The sequence below is a fragment of the Leucoraja erinacea genome, chromosome 33 (assembly GCF_028641065.1).
Source record: "Leucoraja erinacea ecotype New England chromosome 33, Leri_hhj_1, whole genome shotgun sequence".
Taxonomy (NCBI): Eukaryota; Metazoa; Chordata; class Chondrichthyes; order Rajiformes; family Rajidae; genus Leucoraja; species Leucoraja erinaceus.
In genome coordinates, this window is record NC_073409.1 from 19806829 (window position 1) to 19831468 (window position 24640).

At 43.8% G+C, this 24640-nt stretch overlaps 1 protein-coding gene across 4 annotated transcripts in view; it reads right to left on the minus strand.

The window, feature by feature from the left end:
* LOC129712782 (uncharacterized) overlaps positions 1-24640 on the minus strand; it is a 246420-nt gene that overhangs the window by 138949 nt on the left and 82831 nt on the right. For 2 of the 4 annotated variants that reach the window (XM_055661513.1, XM_055661514.1), the window contains exon 2: positions 8384-8474. In XM_055661513.1, the coding sequence (XP_055517488.1) occupies positions 8384-8474 (91 nt within the window). Of the gene's footprint in view, positions 1-7710; positions 8475-24640 lie in introns of those variants that run through there. The other 2 variants (XR_008726130.1, XR_008726129.1) reach the window with 2 other exon arrangements.

Sequence of the window (24640 nt, forward strand, 5' to 3'; positions counted from 1 at the left end):
TCTATTCCTCTCACAATTTTATACACTTCTATAAGATCCCCCGTCTTTCTCCTGCGGTCCAAGGAATAGAGTCCCAGCCTGCTCAACCTCTCCCTATAGCTCAGACTCTCGAGTCCTGGCAACATCCTCGTAAATCTTCTCAGCATCCCTTCCACCTTTACAACATCTTTCCAATAACAAGGCCAGGCCAGGGCCAGGACTAGAATGATATCCTGTGACTTGGATGCATCTTTCGCTGAAAAATAGTACTCAAGGTTGGATGTGAGGTCCTTTCCCATCAAACAGGGATTCTAATTATAATTTTACAGGCGGAATGGTACGCCATGCTACACTTGCCTCCCTCCGTTCCCAAAGGGACAAACGCTGCAGGAACTCAAGTGACTCTTCTTCATTCAGTACAGGTAGTAATTGCTATTGGAAACGCAGGCATTGCATTTTACCGGCTCCTGTACCAGACCAACATTCAGGTGCTGTATGGTGGTGCAGCGGTAGAGATGCTGCCTTACAGCGCCAGAGACCCGGGATCGATCCTGACTACGGGTGCTGTCTGTACAGAGTTTGTACATTCTCCCCGTGACCCGCTTGTGTTTTCCCCGGGTGCCCCAGTTTCCAACCACATTCCACAGGTTAATTGGCTTATGTAAAGATTGCAAATTGTCCCAAGTGTGTAGGATAGTGCTAGTGTACGGGAATCGCTGGTCGGCACGGACTCGGTGGGCCGAAGGGCCTCTTTCTGCACTGTATCTCCAAAAAATATTAAAAAAAATATGTGTCTATTGCCTGCAGACAAGAACTCTTTGCAGCAGAAGGGAATGTGGACAGGGATCAGGAAGAGGTATGCGGACTTTTACTTTCCCTCTCCAATTGTAGACGTCATCGTAACTCTATTATTCCTTGGCGTGCCGGAGGCTGAGGGGGGATCTGATAGAGGTATCCAAAATCATGAGGGGAATGGATTTATGTGGTAGGTATATGGAACGAGCTGCCAGAGGAGGTAGTTGTGGCAAGTACGATAACATTTAAAAGGCACTTGGACAGGTACATGAATAGGAAAGACTTTATTTAAGAGGGAGTTAGATGTGGCCCTTCTGGCTAAAGGGATCAGGGGGTATGGAAAGAAGGCAGGTACGGGATACTGAGTTGGATGATCAGCCATGATCATATTGAATGGCGGTGCAGGCTCGAAGGGCCGAATGGCCTACTCCTTCACCTAATTTCTATGTTTCTATGTTTATGGGCCAAATGCAGGCAAGTAGGACGAGTGTAGATGGGACATGTTGGCCGGTATGGGCAAGTTGGCCCGATTGGCCTTTTTCCACGCTGTAAGACTATGACTCTATGACTCTATATGGAACGAGCTTCCATAGTTGAGGTAGGTACTATAGGAGCATTTGGGCAGGTACATGGATAGGAAAGGTTTTATTAGAGGGATATAGGCCAAACGGGCAGATGAGACTAGTGTAGATGGGATGTGTAAATGGGGTGGCATGGGTAAGTTGGGCTTCTGTGCTGTATGAATCTATGACCCTGTGACTCCTCTTCATAGTGTTCATTGGAGGCTCTTGGTTCTTCCACTCACGGATAGATCAGCAGCAGCGAAGCTGAGGTTTGATGTTAAAGAGGCGATCATAGTCCACCACGGAGGGAACGAGAGCCCAACTTGTACTGATACAAATATTTTCATACCCAGGAGTGGTAATATGAACAGAGGCACGGCCTTATAGCACTTACAGCGCCGGAGACCCGGGTTCGATCCTGGCTACGGATACTTGTCTGTATGGAGTTTGTACGTTCTCCCCGTGACCTGAGTGGGTTTTCTCCAAGAACTTCAGTTTCCTCCCACACTCCAAAGACGTACAGGTTTGTAGGTTGATTGGCTTGGTATAAATGTATAACAAAATTGTCCCTAATGCAGGATGGATAGTGTTAATGTGTGGGGATCGCTGGCCGGTGCGGACTTGATGGGCCGAAGGGCCTGTTTCTTCGCTGTATCTATAAACTAAACTAAATTTCCAATAGACTTTCATTTAAAGCTCTGGGCGAGTGTATACCCCTGTCCTGTTATAATGAACTAACCAGCTGCCACAGTATTACATTTAATGTATGTACCGCTCGGTGCCAAAGCAGTTCAATATACTCAAAGTAATGACTATACTGGGCTTCAGGTAGGATCATTTAAGAAACAGCAGAATCAACTTGTTTCTGCGTTTTATGAATTGGAACTGCTAGTTAGAAGCAGCTATTTAGTTCCGCAATTCCCTTTTAGTAACATTATTAATGAGGTGTGCAAGACATTGTTCCGTTCTCCACATCACTGGAGAATGGGTCCTTCTACACTGAACAACGGCTGAACACTAGAAGGAGCAGAGTGAGACACTGTTAAAGCAATTGGTAAATCATACTACAATGCTTTAAGTACTTGGTCATTCCATTGTCTGTATCTCCGGGCGGCACGGTGGCACAGCGGTAGAGTTGCTGCCTTTACCAGAATCACGGGTGCGATCCTGACCATGGGCGCTGTCTGTATGAAGTTTGTACCTTCTCCGTGCGACCTGCGTGGGGTTTCTCCGGGTGCTCCGGTTTCCTCCCACACTCTAAAGATGTACAGGTTTGTAGGTTAACTGCCTTTGGTAAAGATTGGAAATTGTCCCTAATGTGTAGGATAGTGCTAGTGTACGGGATGGTCGCTGGTCGGTGCGTACTCGGTGGGCCGAAAGGCCGGATTCCACGCTGAATCTCTAAACTAAGTTAAAATAAACTCCAGGAACCCAACCCGAAACGTCATCAGTCCATTCCCTCCAGAGATGCTGCCTGACTGACGGAGTGGTAGTTAGTGTTGCACAACCAAATCATTTTTTTCATACTCTTATAAACACAATATGTGCTTTCATGCTATTTTCTGTGAGATGGATTGTGTTAATGATCATTCACGAGTTATTTAACGCTGGGCAGGTAAATGGATCATGCTCAATCAGGAGAGATCCCTCCAAGAATCCCTCCGTGGATAAGCTTTTCCCACTGAGAGTAGGGAAGATTCAAACAAGGGGACATGACTTGAGAATTAAGGGACAGAAGTTTAGTGGTAACATGAGGGGGAACTTCGTTACTCAGAGAGTGGTAGCTGTGTGGAATGAGCTTCCAGTGAAGGTGGTGGAGGCAGGTTCATTTATATCATTTAAAAATAAATTGGATAGTTATATGGACAGGAAAGGTATGGAGGGTTATGGTCTGAACGCAGGTGTATGAGACTAGGGGAGAATTCGTGTTCGGCACGGACTAGAAGGGTCGAGATGGCCTGTTTCCGTGCTGTAATTGTTATATGGTTATATGGTTATATGGTTATTGGAAGGGTTTCGGCCCGAAACGTCGCCTATTTTCTTGCTGCTGCACCCGCTGAGTTTCTCCAGCAATTGTGCGTACCTGAGATCCCTCCAATGATGCCTAACATCTTATTGACTTAGGAGTAGGGCAGCTAATGCCATCATCATCTGTGCTGCGCCTATTTCCACCATTGCTAACCTAAACTGCAGTGTGGATGCAATGTGGTTGAACCCAGTATGTTCAGTTCAGTTTAGTTTAGAGTCACGTGTATCGAGGTACAGAGCAAAGCTTTTGTTGCGTGCTAACCAGTCAGCGGAAAGACAATACATGATTACAATCGAGCCATTTACTGTGTATGGATACATGACAAGGGGATCCACTTGACGGACATGGAAAAACAAGGATCAAACCCAGCAGCGGATCACCAGGGATATGTGAATGAACGAGTCCCTGGGGTGAAAAACCACAGATGCTACTTTACAGGAAAAAAAGGATAAAAAATGCTGGAGTAACTCAGTGGGTCAAGCAGCATCCCTGGAGAACATGGATCAGAGATGTTTCTGGACTATGCTCTCCATTGATGCTGTCTGACCCGCTGAGTTACCCCAGAACTCTGTGTCCTTTTTTTTTGTCCCAGTGGTGCTATTGATATTCAACCTGTAGCCTCTGCTGGTCTTCTTCTGCAATGTGCAGTGCCGATGCACACACCCAGAGTACGCTACCTGGGTGATCACAGCTATTCTATGATACGCATCACTGCAATGGTCTGCTCGTCCGATCAGCCCATATCTAGTAGTGACATGGAGAAACTTGTAGCTTGGGAAAGCAGTGGAGGGGCACCATGTCGACACAAAATGCTGGAGTAACTCAGCGGGACTGGCAGCATCTCTGGAAAGAAGGAATGGGTGACGTTTCGGGTCAAGACCGGCACCATGTTGAGGATGGACATACTGGGCCGAAGGGCCTGTTTCTGTTCTAAGGAACTCCACGCAGGCATTGAATCATGTGAGGCGTGACCAAGCAACTCCAGGTTCCCCTCCCACGCAGTTTCCATCGGCTCCTTGGCAGCTTTTCCTGCAGATGATCCTGGGCTGCCAACTATAGTTTCAGTTTAGAGATACAGCACGGAATAGGCCCTTCGGCCCACCAAGCTCATGCCAACCAATGATCCTCATGCACTAACACTGTCCCACACATACTAGGGGCAATTTACAATTATACCAAGCCAATTAACCTACAAACCTTTGTGCATCTTTGGAGTGTGGGAGGAAACCAGAGCTCCCGGAGAAAACCCGTGCAAGTCAGGGGGAGAACGTACAAACTCCGTACAGACAGTCAAACCCTGTGTCTTTGCCACTGTAATGACCCTGTCCCACTTAGGCGATTTTTTTAGGCGACTACAGGTGACTAGGTTGTCACCACATGGTCGCTGGGGTGTTGCCTGGATGGTCGCGAGTCGCCTCCTCAGTCGCCCAAAGAATCGTAGTGTTTTTCTGGTCACCGCTGGATTTTGTAATGTTCAAAATGTTTCGATGACAGTCGGTGACAGTGTGTTGACGCCAATGTGCAAAGCTTGACTTCTCCTGACGTAGGTTGTTGCCAGGATGATGTAGGTTGGCGCCGGTGCTGACTTTGGTGAATTCAATTGGCGACGACCTGCGCCAACCCAGGTCAACCGGCGACAGGTACCGTCGACTGAATTGTCTTCAGCTGTCGCCGACAGGGTCGTACCTTGTCCTAGCTGGTCGCGGATGGTCTTAGCTTGTCGTAGGTGTGGTTGTAGGTGGATGGCCTAATGGGCCACCGGTTGTCGGCAGCTTGCCGTACCTTGACGTCGACTAGGTGGAGGTTGTTGTAGACATTGTCGTAGGGGGGGGGTTTCGGTGACCTGCTACGACTTTGACAGTCGCCGGCAATCGCCGAAAAAAATCACCTAAGTGGGACAGGCCCACGAGGCAGCAACTCTAACACTGCGCCACCGTATAACCAACCCACCCGTATGTGTTTCAAGATATCACCCTTTAGGCTTGGTGTGCAATGAAGGTAAATCAATGAACATAAAAGCAGAATTGGTTCTTTCAAGAAACAATTAGATGATGTATTGGGGAGAAGGAATTTCCGGATGGATGAACCAAGAATTCCAGAACAATTTTCTGTTGAACGTCATCATTTTATTTTCCTCTAAATACCAACTACTGTCTCCTATTACGAAGACGTCTCACCCCCCCCCCCCCCCCCCCCCCCCCCCCCCCCCCCCCCCCCCCCCCCCCCCCCCCCCCCCCCCCAGCCAATTTGTCAATTATTCCATAATCTTTAATCTCTTTTGCCAGCTTCACGTGGGGAATTGCATGGAAAACCTTTTGAATATCCAAGCAAACGACTCAGTGAATTATCCTTCTCCACTCTCTCAGTTATTTTCTCAAGTACTTCCACCACTTTTGAAACTATGAATTATAAACCTACACTGATTGTTCCCTATGATAACTATTTTCTTTTGATGTATTGTATCTAACATTGTCGAATGCCATTAAGCCGTCTCCCTACTGTGGCTGCTCAGCACACTGCATTATTCCAAGGGCAAACCATAAATAAACCATTATGACTTGTTAAATCTGCAAGGCTTAACTCCGGATAAAAGGCACCTCCCACAATATTTCCTTGTTAAAGGTGATAGAAGTGGTTTGACAGACGTGTCTCAAAAGTATAGGGAATTATCTCATAATTGCAGGACCAAAGTAGACCACCCAAGTTTGTGATTGTGTTTAGAACTCCACAACAGGAAAGAAGCTGAGAGGGAAACTTACAGCAAAATAAAATCACATCCTGAACTCCACAAACCATTTCCAGCATGTACAAGGCACGACCAAAGTGTCATGATAGTTCCCCGTCTTATCCGATGAATATCGTTCCAACTCAACCCAAGAAGATAAGCATTAATTGAGGATTAGACTAGATTAGTTACAGTGTGGAAACAGGACCTTCAGCCCACTGAGTCCACGCTAACCATTCATCACACATTCACACTTGTTTTATGCTATTCCATTCTTGCATCCACTCCCACTAGGGGCAATTTTTTCTTTACAGAAGCAAATTAACCAACAAACCCCCACATCTTTGTAGTGAGGGGGAAACCGGATCACCTGGAGAAATCCCACACAAACACAGGGAGAACATGCAAACTCCACACAGACAGCACCCATGGTTAGCTGCATCACTGTGCCGTCACTATAACAGGAACCCCGTTTATTGGCACTCCATCCAACACACAATGCCTTCCCTCATTCCAGCCCTGCCAGGACTATGTGCCACATTTGTGACTTTGCAGAAGAAATTCATTTCTGGTGATGCTATGCAGTCCAACACCATAGCTGGTGATCATAGGATAAACATTGTTAGCATTCACAAAAATATGTTTAGATAATTGTTTGACATAAAAATGTTCTATATTGTCGATGAAGCAGCATGGACAATGGTTAAACTGCACTGCAGCGAGAGGCAAAGGCTCCTTCTATGACCATCTGCGACTGTCACAATCGTAGCAGTTCGCCGAAAAAGCAACGAATGGACCCACCCCCCCCATGACAATGTCTACGACAACCTACCACCTAGTCAACGTCTTAGTTACGGCAAGCTACCGACAACCAGCGACCCATTAGGACGCCCACCTACGACCACACCTATTACAACCTACGTCCACAAGCTACGACAAGCAACGACCCTGTCGGCGAAAACTGAAGACGATTCAGTCGCCGGTTCCTGTCGCCGGTTGACGTAGGTTGCGTAGGCAGTCGACAGTGGAATTCAGCGAAGCCAGCACCCGGCGACAACAAAAGTCACCTGGAGACAACCTGCATCATCCTGGTGACAACGCACGACTGCATCTACGACAGGAGAAGACAAGCTACGTCAAGCCCACAGTCTCCGAAAAGGTTTGAACATTTCAAAATCCAGTGGCGGCCAGAAAAATGTTACGACTCTTTAGGTGACTCGAGGAGACTACTCACGACCATACAGGCGTCACCCCACGTAGTCGCCTGTAGTCGCCAAAAAAATTGCTTAAGTGGGACAGGGGCTTAAGAATAAGACTGTTATTTCTTTAGTCAGAAGGTGGTGAATCTGTGGAATTCATTGCCACAGAAGACTGTGGAGGCCAAGTCAAGGGATATTTTTAAGGCGGAGATTGATAGATTCTTTTTTAGTAGGGGTGTCAGGGGTTATGGGGAGAAGACAGGAGAAGTAATGCAGCTGCATTATGGTGGAGACCTGCTGACTGTTATCAGCATTTTTTGTTTAAAGTCGAAAATGTTGGGTTTGTGGTTTTAAGTGATGGTTTAATTTTAGTTTGCTTATGGGCATAATCACAAACCTTGGTATCCTTAAGGAAGTTCATGGGAAATTAGTCAGAAAGGAACAATGGAGAGGGGATAAAACTGAGTAATACTTCTGTCGATGTATGTGTAAACGCAATGTGAAAAGTTATTGACAGAGAGTGAGGCAAATTCTCGATGATATCATTGGAAATGGTAGTTTCTCTTTGCACAATTGAAGCTTAAAGTTAGAAACCTTCTTGAGGAGGTACTTTTAGTGACAAACATGGAGATAGCGTTCCTCCCACTCTCCAAAGACGTACAAGTTTGTAGATAAATTAGATCCTGTAAATTGTAAATGTCCCTAGTGTGGAGGATGATGGCAGTGCACAGGTTAATCACTAGTTAGCACGGAATTGGTGGGCCGAAGGGCCTGTTTCCATGCTGTATCTCTAAAGTCTAAAGTCACTCGTGATGCCGGATATAGGCATCTGGCCAATGAAGATGTGATTGACATACAATGGATTTAGCACACCAATGTATCAGTCTGAAGAAGGGTCTCGGTCCAAAACGTCACCTAGTCCTTTTCTCCAGAGATGCTGCCTGACCCGCTGAGTAACTCCATCATTTTGTGTCTATATTCAATAGAGCAACAATGTTTGATCCATCGGACCTGCCAATGAATAACTCAGTGGACTAAGACATCCAGAAGCAGCCACATCACCAGCAGTAAAGTATTAAATATAACAGCTTACCCTGCCTTGGGATGAGAGTGCATACATGTGAACTATTCCACCAACGGGTCTGTTGGCCATTGCAACTTCGCACAGCTCACTGTAAATCCATCTGCAAGCACAATGCAGGTAAATAAGCTTCAGAAAGGTTCGTTTTGTTTTCGAATTAGAAATCTTCTACACACTGCCACATGCACATTTGATCCAGTTAAATGAAATGGCTGATTGTGAACAGATAATGTGCGCAACCGAAAAACAAAATGAGAGAGATGTGGAAAAACGCAGAGAGCCATACGGACAACAAGGAGATACACTCAGGGATAGATGCAGTTAGAGGCCATAACAGACAGAGGCATGGGAGCTGACAAAAGAGAGACAGAAATAGAATAAGTCAGCAGGAAAGATGCAGAGATAAGAGACGTCAAATCTAAGCTGAGTGTGTGGATGCTTGAGTATATATTCAATTTAAAGCACATAAAACAATATAGTGATGAAACATTATTGACTAGTAAGGATACACCACCAATGCTCCCATCATCTCCACACTTAGTCAATTAGTCATAGGCGCATACAGCAGGGTGATATTGCTGTTCATATGTTCATAGGTTCTAGGAGCAGAATTAGGCCATTCGGCCCATCAAGTCCACTCTGCCATTCAATCATGCCTGATCTGTTCATAGCAAAAGGATTTGAGTATAGGAGCAGGGTGGTTCTATTGCAGTTGTACAGGGTCTTGGTGAAACCACACCTGGAGTATTGCGTACAGTTTTGGTCTCCTAATCTGAGAAAGGACATTCTTGCAATAGAGGGAGTGCAGAGAAGGTTCACCAGACTGAATCCTGGGATGGCAGGACTTTCATATGAAGAAAGACTGGATAGACTCGGCTTGTACTCGCTAGAATTTAGAAGATTGAGGGGGGATCTTATAGAAACTTACAAAATTCTTAAAGGGTTGGACTGGCTAGATGCAGGAAGATTATTCCCGATATTGGGGAAGTCCAGAACAAGGGGTCACAGTTTAAGGATAAGAGGGAAGTCTTTTAGGACCGAGATGCGAAAATCATTTTTTACTTAGAGAGTGGTGAATCTGTGGAATTCTCTGCCACAGAAGGTAGTTGAGGCCAGTTCATTGGCTAGATTTAAGAGGGAGATGTGGTCCTTGTGGCTAAGGGGATCAGAGGGTATGGAGAGAAGGCAGGTATGGGATATTGATTTGGATGATCAGCCATGATCATATTGAATGGCAGTGCCGGCTCGAAGGGCCGAATGGCCTACTCCTGCACCTATTTTCTATGTTTCTATGTTTCTATCTACCTTTCCCTCTCAACCCCATTCTTTTGCCTTCTCCCCGTAACCCCTGACACCCGTACTATCCACCAAGAATTTGTCACTCCGCCTTAAAAAAATCCATTGACTTGGCCTGCACAATCTTCTTTGGCAATGAATTCCACAGATTCACCACCACAGACCCCCGTACATTAACACTATCCTACACACACTAGGGACAATTTACAATTTTACCAAGCCAATTAACCTACAAACCTGTACGCCTTTGGAGTGTGGGAGGAAACCTGAGCACCCAGAGAAAACCCAGCCAGGTCACGGGGAGAACGCATGTACAGCTAGCACCCATTGTCAGGATCGAACCCGGCAGCTAGTCTATCTCTGCACCACCGTGCCACACTTCTCTTATCTTCCCCCATAGGGCAGAAGTGGAGAAAAGGAAATGGCTAGGGTGGCAGGCATCCTTGACAATACTTGCAGACTTCCTGATGCAATGCACCAAGACGTGACAAGCCTAAATGATGGATGAAGACCAGGTTATAAATGATGCAGCACACCTCAAACATATGCCTCAGCTATTGAGAGCTATTAGTCACTGATGGGATAAGCCATGTATTTGATGGTTGAATTAACAGCCTTTTGTATATCGAGTAGTAGTTGACTTTAACGGTGTCGTTGACTAAGATCAAAGTAACACAGTCGCTTAAAGGATACTCTGCAGACTTGGGTGTTGAATTCATTGTCTGCCAGGGTCAGCCTCATTGACCATGTAGCTTCCATTGGCATTCCTGCTTAACTTATTGGCAATTTTCACAGTTATCCTGTAGTTACCAATGATAGATAAATAACAATCACATCTAATTGTGATTCTACTAGAAATATAGGTGTTTGTGAAATCCATACTCAAGACCAACTGTAATGTCATTATCACATCTTCCACAGCCTACAATCGACCCTTGTGGGCTCCACCTTTCCTTCATCGTCGGTTCCAGCTCTGATTTGTTCTGAAACTTTTCACACCTCTAGTTACCCTCTCCCCTGACTCTCAGTCTGAAGAAGGGTCTCGACTCTTCATAGTTAACCAGTCAAGTTGGGACGACTATTAAAGAAAATTGAATAAATAGTTGAAAATACCATAATTTAATAAAGGAATAAGGTACATGGACATCCAGGAAAAGATCTAGGTTTCCTGGTTCAGTTGGACTGCATGGCGAACATGTGATTCATGTGCAGGAAGGAACTGCAGGTGTTGGTTAAAAACTAAGATGGTAACAAAATGCTGTAGTAACTCAGTGGGACAGGCAGCATCTCTGGATAGAAGGAATGGGTGACGTTTAAGGTCTGAAGAAGGGTCTCATCCATCCATCATCCACTCCTTCTATCCAGAAACGCTGCCTGTCCCGCTGAATTACTCCAGCATGTTATGTTTATGTGATTATGTTGACTTTTATATGTTCATGAAGCTCATTAATTTAAGCTCTCAGTTTAAGCATTAAGGATTTGTGTATAGGAGCAGAGAGGTTCTACTGCAGTTGTACAGGGTCTTGGTGAGACCACACCTGGTGTATTGCGTACAGTTTTGGTCTCCAAATCTGAGGAAGGACATTCTTGCCATAGAGGGAGTGCAGAGAAGGTTCACCAGAATGATTCCTGGGATGTCAGGACTGTCTTATGAAGAAAGACTGGATAGACTTGGTTTATACTCTCTAGAATTTAGGAGACTGAGAGGGGATCTTATAGAAACTTACAAAATTCTTAAGGGGTTGGACAGGCTAGATGCAGGAAGATTGCTCCCGATGTTGGGGAAGTCCAGGACAAGGGGTCACAGCTTAAGGATAAGGGGGAAATCCTTTAAAACTGAGATGAGAATAACTTTTTTTCACACAGAGAGTGGTGAATCTCTGGAACTCTCTGCCACAGAGGGTAGTCGAGGCCAGTTCATTGGCTATATTTAAGAGGGAGTTAGATGTGGCCCTTGTGGCTAAGGGGATCAGAGGGTATGGAGAGAAGTCAGGTACGGGATACTGAGTTGGATGATCAGCCATGATCATATTGAATGGCGGTGCAGGCTCGAAGGGCCGAATGGCCTACTCCTGCACCTATTTTCTATGTTTCTATGTTAAGCAGGTTTGTCGTACACCAATTGGAATTATACTATTGTGTGTGGAGAAACTGCAGATGCTGGTTTAAACCAAAGACAGATGCAAGGCTTATAGAGGTGCATAAAATGATGAGAGGAATAGACCGGGTAGATGCACAGAGTCTCTTGCCCAGCGTAGGGGAATCGAGGACCAGAGGACAGAGGTTTAAAGTGAAGGGGAAAAGATTTAATAGGAATCTGAGGGGTAGCTTTTTCACACAAAGGGTGGTGGGTGTATGGAACAAGCTGCCAGAGGATGTAGTTGAGGCTGAGACTATCGCAACGTTTAAGAAACAGTTAAACAAGTACATGGATAGGACAGGTTTGGAGGGATATGGATCAAATGCGGGCAGGTGCGACTAGTGTAGCTGGGACTTGTTGGCCGATGTGGACAGGTTGGGCTTAAAGGCCTGTTTCCACACTGTATCACTCTATGACTCCACGACTAAGTCTGAAGAAGGATCCCAGCCAGAAAAGTCACCCATTCCTTTTCTCCAGAGATGCTGCCTGACCCGCTGAGTTACTCTAACATTTTGTGCCCACCTTTGGAGTTATGCTATTGTTGGCATGGACTATATGATTGCCTGCCCAGAGAGACAGATCACCGAACTTGAATTATTCCAAGTTTACATTATGCATGACATTAGGAAGATACAAGCAAATGCAGATACACAAAAAAAGTGCTGCATTAAACTCAGCAGGATAGACAGCATCTGTGTGAAGTCTGAAAAAGGTTCCCAACCTGAAACACCACCTATCTATTTTCTCCAAAGATGCTGCCTGACCCGTTGAGTTACTCCAGCACTTTGTGAAAAGTCACCTATCCATGTTCTCCAGAGATGCTGCCTGACCCGCTGTGTTACTCCAGCACTTTGTGTTTAAATTTTTATTCCATCATCAAACTTGGTGATTTGCTTTTATTTATAAAATACATGATAAGAAAAGGACCAGGTAATTAATCAGTGGCTATTTTCAGTTTTGTTCTCATGAGTAGGTGGACTTTGCTTCTACCATCGGTGCTTGAGAAGTAAAGCAAATGTTAGAGGAATCTCAAAGCAGAAAGGAAATGTCACAAATGTCAACTATTTTCCCTCAGAAAAATTATAGAGTGGTCTGGTCATAAGTGATAAGAGCACACTTAGAAAGATAGAAACATTGAAAATAGGTGCAGGAGTAGGCCATTCGGCCCTTCGAACCTGCACCGCCATTCAATATAATCATGGCTGATCATCCAACTCAGTATCCTGTACCTGCCTTCTCTCCATCCCTTTAGCCACAAGGGCCACATCTAACTCCCTGTTAAATATAGCCAACGAACTGGCCTCAACTACCTTCTGTGGCAGAGTATTCCACAGATTCACCACTCTCTGTGTAAAACATGATTTTCTCATCTCGATCCTAAAAGACTTCCCCCTTATCCTTAAACTGTGACTTCCTTGTTCTTGACTTCCCCAACATCGGGAATCATTTTCCTGCATCTAGCCTGTCCAACCCCTTAAGAATTTTGTGAGTTTCTATAAGAGGCCAATCGGCACATAAAGTTACTCCACCATTCAATCATGGCTGATATATCTCTCCTTCCTGCCTTCTTCCCATAACCCCCGACACCCGTACCAATCAATAATTCATCAATTTCTGCCTTAAAAATATCCATTGACTTAGCCTCCACAATCTAGCTCCACAAGCTGGTCATTGGCTAACATATTTCAAAATGCAACAAGGAAGGGGTAGGAAGAGCTTGTGCATAATCAAGCCAAGGGCTAAGCTTTAGATAAATGCAGGCATGACGCGTCTACTCGCTGTGTCTTTCCGTATATTTAATTCTATTATGACTGATCTCCATCCCAATCTACTTAACTCCCTGTGTTCCACTCCTCTCCTCGCTCTCAATATAAATAAAGACTTTCCCACCACCTCAAAGGGAAAAGGAGAGAATTCTATATGTTCGCTACACTTTGGGTGAAAAAGTTGTTAATTCCCCTCGCAAACAGCTCACCAATTTTAAGATTGATTTGTTTTATTCTGGGATTTTTCCCACCTGAGGCGAAAAAACACCGTTTATCGCCAGATTATTTAGCAAAGGGAGAATTATTTACTGGGGAACACATTCCAACTGCAATGTTCGCAGCTTGGAAGAATCTTGGTTCGAATTTCATGATATCAATTAAACTGAATTTAAACGTGAAACTGCTAAAAAGGCTTTCGAATATTCAGTTAGCAATTAGTTAAAAACCACGTCCCTCTTTAATTGAGAGTCATCGGAACATTTTGCTTCATTTCCTGTTTCCAGCAAAGATCGTATTTAATCTGTGATTGGGGCCGGTTTGCGCCGAATCATTTGTCCTCGCTATTACAGTATCAATTGTTGACGAGTTCTCGATGCGAACAAAAGAGCAACGTGGATATTTTAGATTTTTGAATTGATCCACATGTAAAATAGCCGTCTATTTCTCATTAAAACGCATCGACACCTGTGTGTATATGCCGCCTAACTAACAGGACAAGGGAGTTCTTGATATAGATTCAAATACTCGGATTTAGTAAGTTTACTGATCACCCTCACATCAAACCCTCTTCTTCAAAAATCCTAGACTTTTAAATTCCCTATTTGTTTAATGATCGATTCAGATACATCCTCCTTAGGTTTATTACATATACTTAGTTAGAGGTGTGTGATGCAAATGTGTTCGGCTGTGCCTGTGTGGATGAATTGATGTGATATTGGGTTACAAAAGTAACATGTAGATTGCATTCAACGCTAACGCCCACAGTAAAACAGTGGCCAGAAATAGGTTTGATTGTGTTTCTGACATTAACACTTACTGTCCCAACTGTGTATTTAATCAGCTGGAGTCAATTGTGAAATAAATCTTAAACGAAGGAGCAACATATGTTTAAAATGCGAATACTGGAAGATTTGTCACACAGATCCTCAGTGGGAACGTAAAAAAAAACATTAATGTCTAGGTGTTCAAGTCAAGTCAAGTCAAGTCAAGTTTATTCGTCACATACACATACGAGATGTGCAGTGAAATGAAACGTGGCAATGCTCGCGGACTATGCGCAAAAAGACAAACAAACAAACAACCAAACAAACTACAAACAGAATGGAACAGAATCCTCGGTTCCATTTCTGGTTTTGAATGACCTGTATGTTCAGTTCATCACAGAGACATTACATGGAGGCGTTTATTGGACGGTTTCCCAGTCGTTGTTTGCGACATTTGTTCTCAAGTTAATAAGATTTTTTTTTAAGGTACACAAAAATGCTGGAGAAACTCAGCGGGTACAGCAGCATCTATGGAGCGAAGGAAATAGGCAACGTTTCGTCCCGAAACGTTGCCTATTTCCTTCGCTCCATAGATGCTGCTGCACCCGCTGAGTTTCTCCAGCATTTCTGTGTACCTTCGTTTTTCCAGCATCTGCAGTTCCTTCTTAAAGATTTTTTTTAATCTACCTACACCCAGCGCTCTTTCTAAGTAACTGATGGAGTAACCTGTCAGGCTTTTACTCGGCATTCATAGAAAACATAGAACATAGTACATAGAAAATAGGTGCAAGAATAGGCAATTCGGCCCTTCGAGACAGCACCGCCATTCAATATGATCATGGCTGATCATCCAAAATCAGTATCCCGTTCCCCATATCCCTTAATTCACATGTGTAAGTCAGCCGTGGAACGAAGTTAATTGTCTCGATGTCTTTAAAAACGCATTCTCTTCCACCAGAGTGGTGAATCTCTGGAACTCTCTGCCACAGAGGGTAGTTGAGGCCAGTTTCATTGGCTATATTTAAGAGGGAGTTAGATGTGGCCCTTGTGGCTAAGGGGATCAGGGGGTATGGAGAGAAGGCAGGTACGGGATACTGAGTTGGATGATCAGCCATGATCATATTGAATGGTGGTGCAGGCTCGAAGGGCCGAATGGCCTACTCCTGCACCTAATTTCTATGTTTCTATGTTTCACCCCATGCATCTATTCACTGTAAATGGCTCGATTGTCATCATGTATTGTCTTTCAGCAAAAAAAAACATGCTGGGAGCGGGCCAGGCAGCATCTCTGGAGGGAAGGAAGGGGCGACGTTTCGGGTCGAGACCCTTCTTCAGACTGATATCAGGGGGAGAGGGAGACACATAGATCGGGAAGCGTAAGGTGTGAAAATGGGACAAAGGGAATGCAGATCAAGGCGTTCTAGAATAGATCATGGTTAACTGGGAGAAGGTAACAAACAGAGATAAAATGTAGTCGGAGACAGTAAGACTGGTGGGAGAACTGGGAAAGTGGATGGGGTGCAGGGGGAGGGAGAAAGCAAAGGTTACTTGAAGTTAGAGAAGTCAATGTAAGCTACCCAAGCGAAATATGAGGTGTTGTTCCTCCAATTTGCTGACTGGACACGTGACAATAAACAAACCTGTACTGAACCTACGACTATTTTCTAAGGGCAGTGTACCAAATACTATTGCACCAGGGATTGGTACCTATCCATGTTCTCCAGAGATACTGCCGGAGCCGCTGAGTTACTGCAGCACTTTGTATTCCACACAAGATTCCTTAAATCTGTCTGCACTTAAAAAAATAATATTTCCCAAAGCTCGACAACAGGCAGTGGATCCCAGATCACAACTATTCTCTGAGGAAAATGAAGTCGTTTCTCACATCGTCTGCGTCTCTTTTGTCCAGTTTTAAAATCTGTGCCGGCTTGGTTGTTCAATTCTCTCAGATAATGGCCACAGCTTCCCACCTTGTGCCCTGTCTAAATTCATCATGGGCTTCTGCACTGCCGTCTACATCCCTGCTCCCCTTTCTTCATCCACGTAAAAAAAAACGCCTGTGTCTCTAAAAGCACTAAAGTTGGGCAGCCAGTGCATCCTATTAAAAACGCAGAGGTGGTTTACTTGCTAATTAGTCGTGTCCGGGAGCCCGAGCAACCCCAAGGACACGGGTTCGATCCTGACCTCGGGTACTGCCTGTGTGGAGTTTGCACGTTTTCCCTGTCACCGCGTGGATTTCCTCTGGGTGCTTCGGTTCCATCCCACACCCCAAAGACGTGCGGGTTGTGTAGGTTAATTGACCTCAGTAAAAAATGTCCCTAGTGTGCAGGGAGTGGATGAGAAAGTGGAATAACATAGACATGCTGTGAACGGGTGGATCGATGGACTTGATGGGCTGAAGAGCCTGTCTCCATGTTGTAACTCTTTACCCATCAAGGATATAAAACTGATACAATCAATTATGTGGTGTATTCGTGTTAAAATATACAAAACCCAACGGCCTTCGTGGTTGCAGTGCGGTTTAGTTGAGTTTAGTTTGGAGATACAGCGGGGAAACAGGCCCATCTCAGACCCACCGAGTCCGCGCCGGACGCCGATGCCCACACACTAGCACTAACCCACACATACTCCGGACAATGCACATCTTTACCGGTCAATCAACCTTCAAACATGCAGGAAGGAACAGCAAATGCTGGTTTACACTGAAGATAGTCACAAAAAGTTGGAGTAACTCAGCGGGTAAGGCAGCATCTCTGGGGAGAAGGGATGGGTGACGTCCCGAAACATCACATACCCCGCCCCCCCCCCCCCCCCCCCCCCCCCCCCCCCCCAGGATTCTACCTGGCTGACCCGCTGAGTTACTCCAGCTTTTTGTGTCTAACCTATAAACCTAAGTATTTGGAGTGTGGGAGTAAACCGGAACAGCCGGAGAAAACCCGCGCGGTCACTGGGAGAATCGAAAAATTAACATTTAAACGAGTACATTTCTTTTCTTTTCTTTTTAAAGTAAGATGATTATTTTCCATTTCACATCAAAGAAACACTGCCTCTGAGTCCCATGACCAGATACGCAGCCCTCTCTAAGGCAGGTGAACAGCGTCCAAAAATCAAGATCAACTCCAGTCAGAAGCGCTCACAATCAATCACACTCTGCATACTAAAAGATTCAAGAACTGTCGACATTGAGTGTATCATCGCGTTACAGTTAAATACCTCATGTTTCAAACTGATATGGAGCCCTCGTCGGCATTTAAACCCAAGAATTAACTTGATGTAGTTAGATCTTCCTCTTTCGTTTGTTATAATGCATTTGAGGAGTGTGTGCTTTGAAACAACTCGACTAAACAGGCAACGTCTCCTTAACTGTGCCCCAAAAAAAGTTATTTTCTGGAGAAACAATGCTTCAAATATGTATTCCTTCTCTCCAGAGAGTCTGAAGAAGCGTCTAGACACGAAACGTCATCTATTCCTTTTCTCCAGAGATGCTGCCTGTCCCGCTGAGTTACTCCAGCTTTTAGTGTCTATCGACGTTTCAAGTATGTTCCTGTGTCCCTCCAGTCAATGTTTCGCTCTTGTATAGTGTCAGAAACATGAAGAAGTGTCAAATGGTTCTGAACCACAAAGACAAGAGATGTAAAGCGATAATACAAAAATAGTAAACCCAAATATAGAAATATCGGATAGATGCAAAAAGCTGGAGTAACTCAGCGGGACAGGCAGCATCTCTGGAGAAAATGCATAGGCGACGTTTCTGGTCGAGACTCTTCTTCAGATTGAGAGTCAGGGGAAAGGGAATTGAAAGATATAGACGGTGATATAGAGATAAATGGAACAAATGAATGAAATATATGCAAAAGAAAAGTAACGATGATAAAGGAAACCGGCCATTGTTAGCTGTGTGTGAGGTGAAAACGAGTTACAGACAGTGAGACTCAACAAGACGACTAGAAACTAGTATCAGACCAGACATGCCTGAAGCAAGTAGTGTTTTGGTTTACAGTCAGGATCCCTTCGAGACCAGGTGTTTAAGAAGGAACTGCAGATGCTGGAAAATCGAAGGCACACAATTTCCTTCGCCCAATAGATGCTGCTGCACCCGCTGAGTTCCTCCAACCTTTTTGTGTACCTTAGAGACCAGTCCCACCCTAAGCTTGTTCACTTTGTTCTTTACAAGCACCCACCGCCCTGCTGAGAATTCCCCCTCCTTATGGGCTTTTTTTCACACAGTCTTTTGCAGTAGGTATTACTTCTGTGCGCTTGCGTGCATTGAACCTTGTTATGAAAAATAAAACGTGACTCAGCCACTTCCCCCGCACGCCGTGCACGTCCCCACAACTCTACTGTGGAACGATGCTGCTCAATGGAGTCAACGATACTTCGGAAAGTAGATCCCAAATTCCCAGCAATGAAATGTTCCTCCATGTGATTACTTCGCCTTATGCCAGGTCTCGAACTACTGGCGATTGTGGGAGACCTTCGGTATAAACGAATTGTCAAATTAAATACAGAGTGACCTCGGATATGTGTCTCATGTACCGAGGTACAATGACATTCATTTTTGTATATAGCTGAGTACAAGTATCACTGTGCATAACCACTTAGATAGATGTTAGATAAGCATCTTAGATACATCAAAAGTGTACAGCAGTAGGATATTGATTACAGTCGCCAGTTTAGCGATATATAATATGGATTATTAACTTGAAATGATCAAGTTCAAGTTCAAGTGAGTTTATTGTCATGTGTCCCTGATAAGATAATGACATTCTTGCTTTGCTTCAGCACACAGAACATAGTAGACATTGACTACAAAACAGATCAGTGTATCCATACACCATAATATAAATATATACACACAATAAGCTGATAAAGTGCAAATAACAGATAATGGGTTATTAATAATCAGAGTTTTGTCCGAGCCAGGTTTAATAGCCTGATGGCTGTGGGGAAAGTAAAATCGAATTAAAGGAGTATTATATATATATATATATATTATATATATATTTTAAATATATATATATATTATATATATATATTAAACAAATATATATTAAACAATATTCTCTCTTTTTTTTACCACTTACAAGATCAAATAGACACAAACGTTGTCATTTTTTCTGGAGACATCTCGTGTGAAACTCTAAAACGGATTGTCAGGAGCTCAACGTGGAAGAGTTTGCATTCACACCGATGACTTGGACACAGAAATAGACACAAAATGTTGGAGTAACTCAATGGGTCAGGCAACATCTCTGGAGAAAAGGAATAGGTGACGTTTCGGCTCCTATTCATTTCCCCCAGAGATGCTTTCTGACCCGCTGAGTTACTCCAGCATTTTGTGTCTATCTTCGGTTTAAACCAGCATCTGCAGTTCCTTCCGACACACACTTGGATACAGAGTTGGCCAAAAGCCCAACAATGAGACAGAAACTACCTCATCAAATAGACACAATCCAACAATTTCTTCAATAAAACTTGTTTTAATTTGTCCTGTACATTCAGGTCCCAGCAACACACCTCAACGTCACTGAAAGCCAATGGGACGTTCAAATTACTTTTACAGACTGCTCGATCCAATCGCAAACATTAAAACGTATTATTAAACACAAAGTACCAGTGCTATAACATCAGGGTAAGCGCTCAACCGAGAAAACCAACCCCAATACCAAAGTCGTTTCTAAACTACCTACACACACTAATGCTATTGGACAATAGTTCACATTTTTGTTCTATCAGAGATTTCAATTGACAATTGTGTTCAGAAAACTCCTTAAGCCGAACTGAGTCGTGGGTCGTTTAAAAACCCAATGTAAAATGCGAGTAAAATGTTGCCAATCTCTCTCTCTCTCTCTCTTTCTTCTCTCTCTCACACACACACACACACTCTCACCCACACCCTCGCTCTCTCTCTCAAACTCTATCCCACCTCTCTCTCTCTCTCACACACACACACACTCTCTCTCTCCTCTCTCTCTCTCTCTTCTCTCTCTCTCTTACTATATCCTCTCTCCCGTCCGTTTTACTATAAATAACAATGAATCTTCATCTTATACGGGGCAACATTATTGCTGGAAATTGGAAACCATTGGAAACCAATGTTGTCCCGTTGTCCCCGATATACTCTAATATTTTTCATTAACAATCATTCCGCTAAATATCTCATTTTTAATTTACAGAAACGAATGAAAAGGTGAAAATGGTTTTTAAACGAGTAGACGATGTTGGATCGAAATCCCATTGAAAAATAACAAGCTATTGATTTGAATGTTGTAACTGATGAAAATACACCTCGTTCCAATGTATAATTAACCATGCTCAATATATAGTAGGACATTGAACAGGGTTTCTAGCTGGGGTTAACGAACATTTTAACGCTTTAATCTTAATTATTTTCCTATTTTGTGTTGAACCTACAGTCAATTCACAGCCTGCCTAAGATACATAAAAATCGGTTGCATGAGCCTATTGATACAAGTAATTAAACTTAAGCAATTGATTTTGCAACGGACCACAATAAAGTTCTGGCCAAAACAAACAAATATTTAAAGATGTAGTGGGAAGGGAGTTACTCCACAAAATGCTGGAGTAACTCAGCGGGACAGGCAGCATCTCTGGTGAAAATGAAACCCTTCTACTTCAGAATTGTGTATCTAAATATTTAAAAATAATCATGACTGCAATACTGCATCAATATTCCTCCATTTAAATCGGCATTTGTTATTATTCGTACCAGGTTTTATTGATTAATGGAGTCTTGTGCATTAATATTAAGGGTAAGTTCTCGGAAGCTTGTTATCAAACGCTACATATTTAAACGGGGCACAAATAATTGTTACATTTTAGCTTCAAATGAAGGCGAATTGATACAGTGTACAAAATCACTTTCTCCCCGCGAATTGTTCGTTTCCATGCAATTGTCGAATTCGAATTAGACGGCACTTTGATGTGTCTATCTTTTTAAATAAAGGCAACAGAAGAATAAAAAGTTACAGATCATCACAGATAATCAACCATTGAAAATTACCTGAAGCTTTCAATAATTTCAGAAAGCGTCAATAGTCCAACCTGGCTCATGGTCGGTGGATAGGTATTATCGAAAGCAGAATGTTAATACATTTAATAAGCTACAGTTAGACCATATGTGTGTTGCATTTAGAGACAGTTGTAGATTCAATCCAAGAATTAGTCCTCAATGTTAGCAGATCGGGTTGTATTCAAATAACACGTTAATTTCTAAAGCGATTATAGCCACGATCTATGGATATTTGATCATTTGTTTTTAACGTTGTAAAAGGCATGTGTCATTTTTGAAATCCCTAGTAAACGATTAAGGTTTAGTTATTATGTAAATCAACTTCTAATTGATAAACCAAAGTAGTTTGTGCTATATTTTCTTTAATTGCAAAATTCGTCATTCAGCCCACTGAGTATTAAACCTGGAGTGATTTCATTTACAGATATGTCGGTGCTAGGCGGAGTATTTGCCAAGAAAATATCAACATCATCGATGCAATTGCGTTGGCGCCGTGTTCCGGAGACACCATTAGTACAATGTTCACAGTGGCATCCATTGCAATCTTGCGATCGGTTCCATATCAGAAGATCTGGCGTTGGGACGGTTCAGGCTAGGCATACCTTGGTTAAAGCGTGCCCCTGGAATGTTCTATCTCTATATCCATATATCTCTAAGTTCTATATATCACCGTTTATGTCTCTCATTTCCCCTTTTCCCTGACTCTCAGTCTGAAGAAGGATCTCGACCCGAAATGTTACCCATTCCTTCTCTCCAGAGATGCTTGCTGCCTGACCCGCTGAGTTACTCCAGGTTTTTGTGTCTATCTGATATTTCTATCAATGGATTTCCCACGCGTTTTATTGCCGTTTAAGGGCGTGATGTCTTTGTGACTCAGAACCATTTGATACTTCTTCATATTTCTGTGACATTACACAAGAGCGAATAATTAACTGCAGAAAATTAGGAACATACTTGAAGCTTCGTTTCTGCAGAAAAGGTTGTTTTTTTTCCCCTCCAGAAAAGCCACCCCCCCCCCCCCCCCCCCCCCCCGACCCCCGGTCTCTGCAAAGTGTGGAAATGTTACAACGTTTGTGTTGTATCTGATTAAGCTGTTAACTATTTGTCCTGGTCGATTCGAGTGTTTGTCGATGATCTTGTTCTGGACTGAAGCCACGAGATGCAGTGATTGGGACGACATTATTATCATTACTATTATCAATAATGTTATTATTAATTGGGACGAGAGTTTTGTTATTTGGGTTATCCCGGAGAGCGGGCACTTCCAGTGGTTTAAAAAAAATCACCCCTGAGATTCCAAGATCAACCTCTGCAGAACGGACGCCAAAAGCTGGAGCAAGTCAGCGGGTCAGACAGCATCTTTGGAGAAAAGGAATAGGTGACGTTTCGGGAGGCCCGCCTTTGAACAGACGCAAATCTCAGCCACAACCAATGTGAGGCTTGGACAGCGGCTGCCTTCCTCACTCGGTACCTCCGACCATAGTTCCCTGTGGATGAGTCTGGTCGCTGGGCAGCGAGAGAAATCAGCTCATGTGACCTTCAGACAAGCAATTCCCTGCCCACACGGTTCATGCCATTACGTTTACAAAACACACCACCACCACCAACTAATGAGTGGGCGCAACTCCAACCTGAGGCCAGTCAGTACACAAGAGGGTGCCTTAGAGACATAGCGTCATACAGCATGGAAACTGGCCCCTCCACCCAACTTGCCCACACCTACGAACATGTCCCATCTACACTAGTTCCACATACCTGCCTTTGACACACTTCCATCTAATCCTGTCCTATCCATTTACCTGTCGATGATGCGATTGTATCTGCCTCTTCTGGCAGCCCTTCCAAACATCCACCACACATTGTGTGAAAAAGTTACCCCTCAGGTTCCTATTAAATCTTTTTCCCCCTCCTCACCTTAAACCAATGTCCTCTGGTTCTCCATTCCCCTAGGCTGGGCAAGAGACTCCGTGTGTCTACCTGATCAATTCTTCTCACAAAATGATATATTTATGTATATGACCGAGTCAAACTAGAAACCTAAGAACTGGGCTGACAATAACTTGCCTATGATCAATGTTACTGAAGCACCTCCTCACCAGTGGCACCCTAGTCACGCCAACCTTCAGGATTTCCGGGGCCGCTGGGCACCGTGGGGTGTGGAATGCATCTTTGACAAGGATGGGGAATTAGTCATTTAAGAATATTTGTTTGACGTACTATGGTGGTGGGTTTTGTTTTGAATCATTTAGTATTGTACATATTATTGTAAATAATTGAATACATTAATTTTGGTTGAAAAAAAAGCGGCATCCTCATTGTCCTCATTGTCCTGAGCATATGAGTTAAATCAAGCTTAGTTCTGAACATTAAGTCCGTCAAAATTTAGTTGCTAACCCCGGAAACATTCGTCACTGACATTTTTGTTGAAGTTTTGCTGGCGTTTGTCTAAGTTACAACTGGCATTCTGTTCCAGGCTCTATATTCGGAGAACTTACAAATCCAAAGAAGGCTTTTGTTTAGGGTGTGTTTAGGGTAAGATCACACCCACTGTAGCATTTGGAGTACTGTGCGCAAATTTGGGTCCCATATCTGAGGAAGGATGTGCTGACTCTGGAGAGAGTCCGGAGGAGGTTTACATGAATGATTCCTGGAATGAGTGGGTTAGCAAATGATGAGCATTTAACAACACTGGGCCTCAACTCGCTGGAGTTTAGAAGGTTGAGGGGGGACCCTCATTGAAACTTACAAAATAAAGAAAGGCATAGTTTCCACTGGTGGGAGAGTCCAGGACCAGAGGTCATAGCCTCAGAATTAAGGGGCGCTCTTTTAAAAAGGAGGTGAGGTGAAACTTCTTTAGTCAGAGGGTAGTAACTCTATGCCACACAGGGCTGTGGAGGCCAAGTCAGTGGATAGTTTTAAGGCAGAGATAGACAAATCCTTGATTAGAATGGGTATCAAGGGTTATGGGGAGAAGGTATGAATATGGGATTGGGAGGCAGAGATCAGCCATGATTGAATGGCAGAGTGGTCTGGATGGGCCAAATGGCCTAA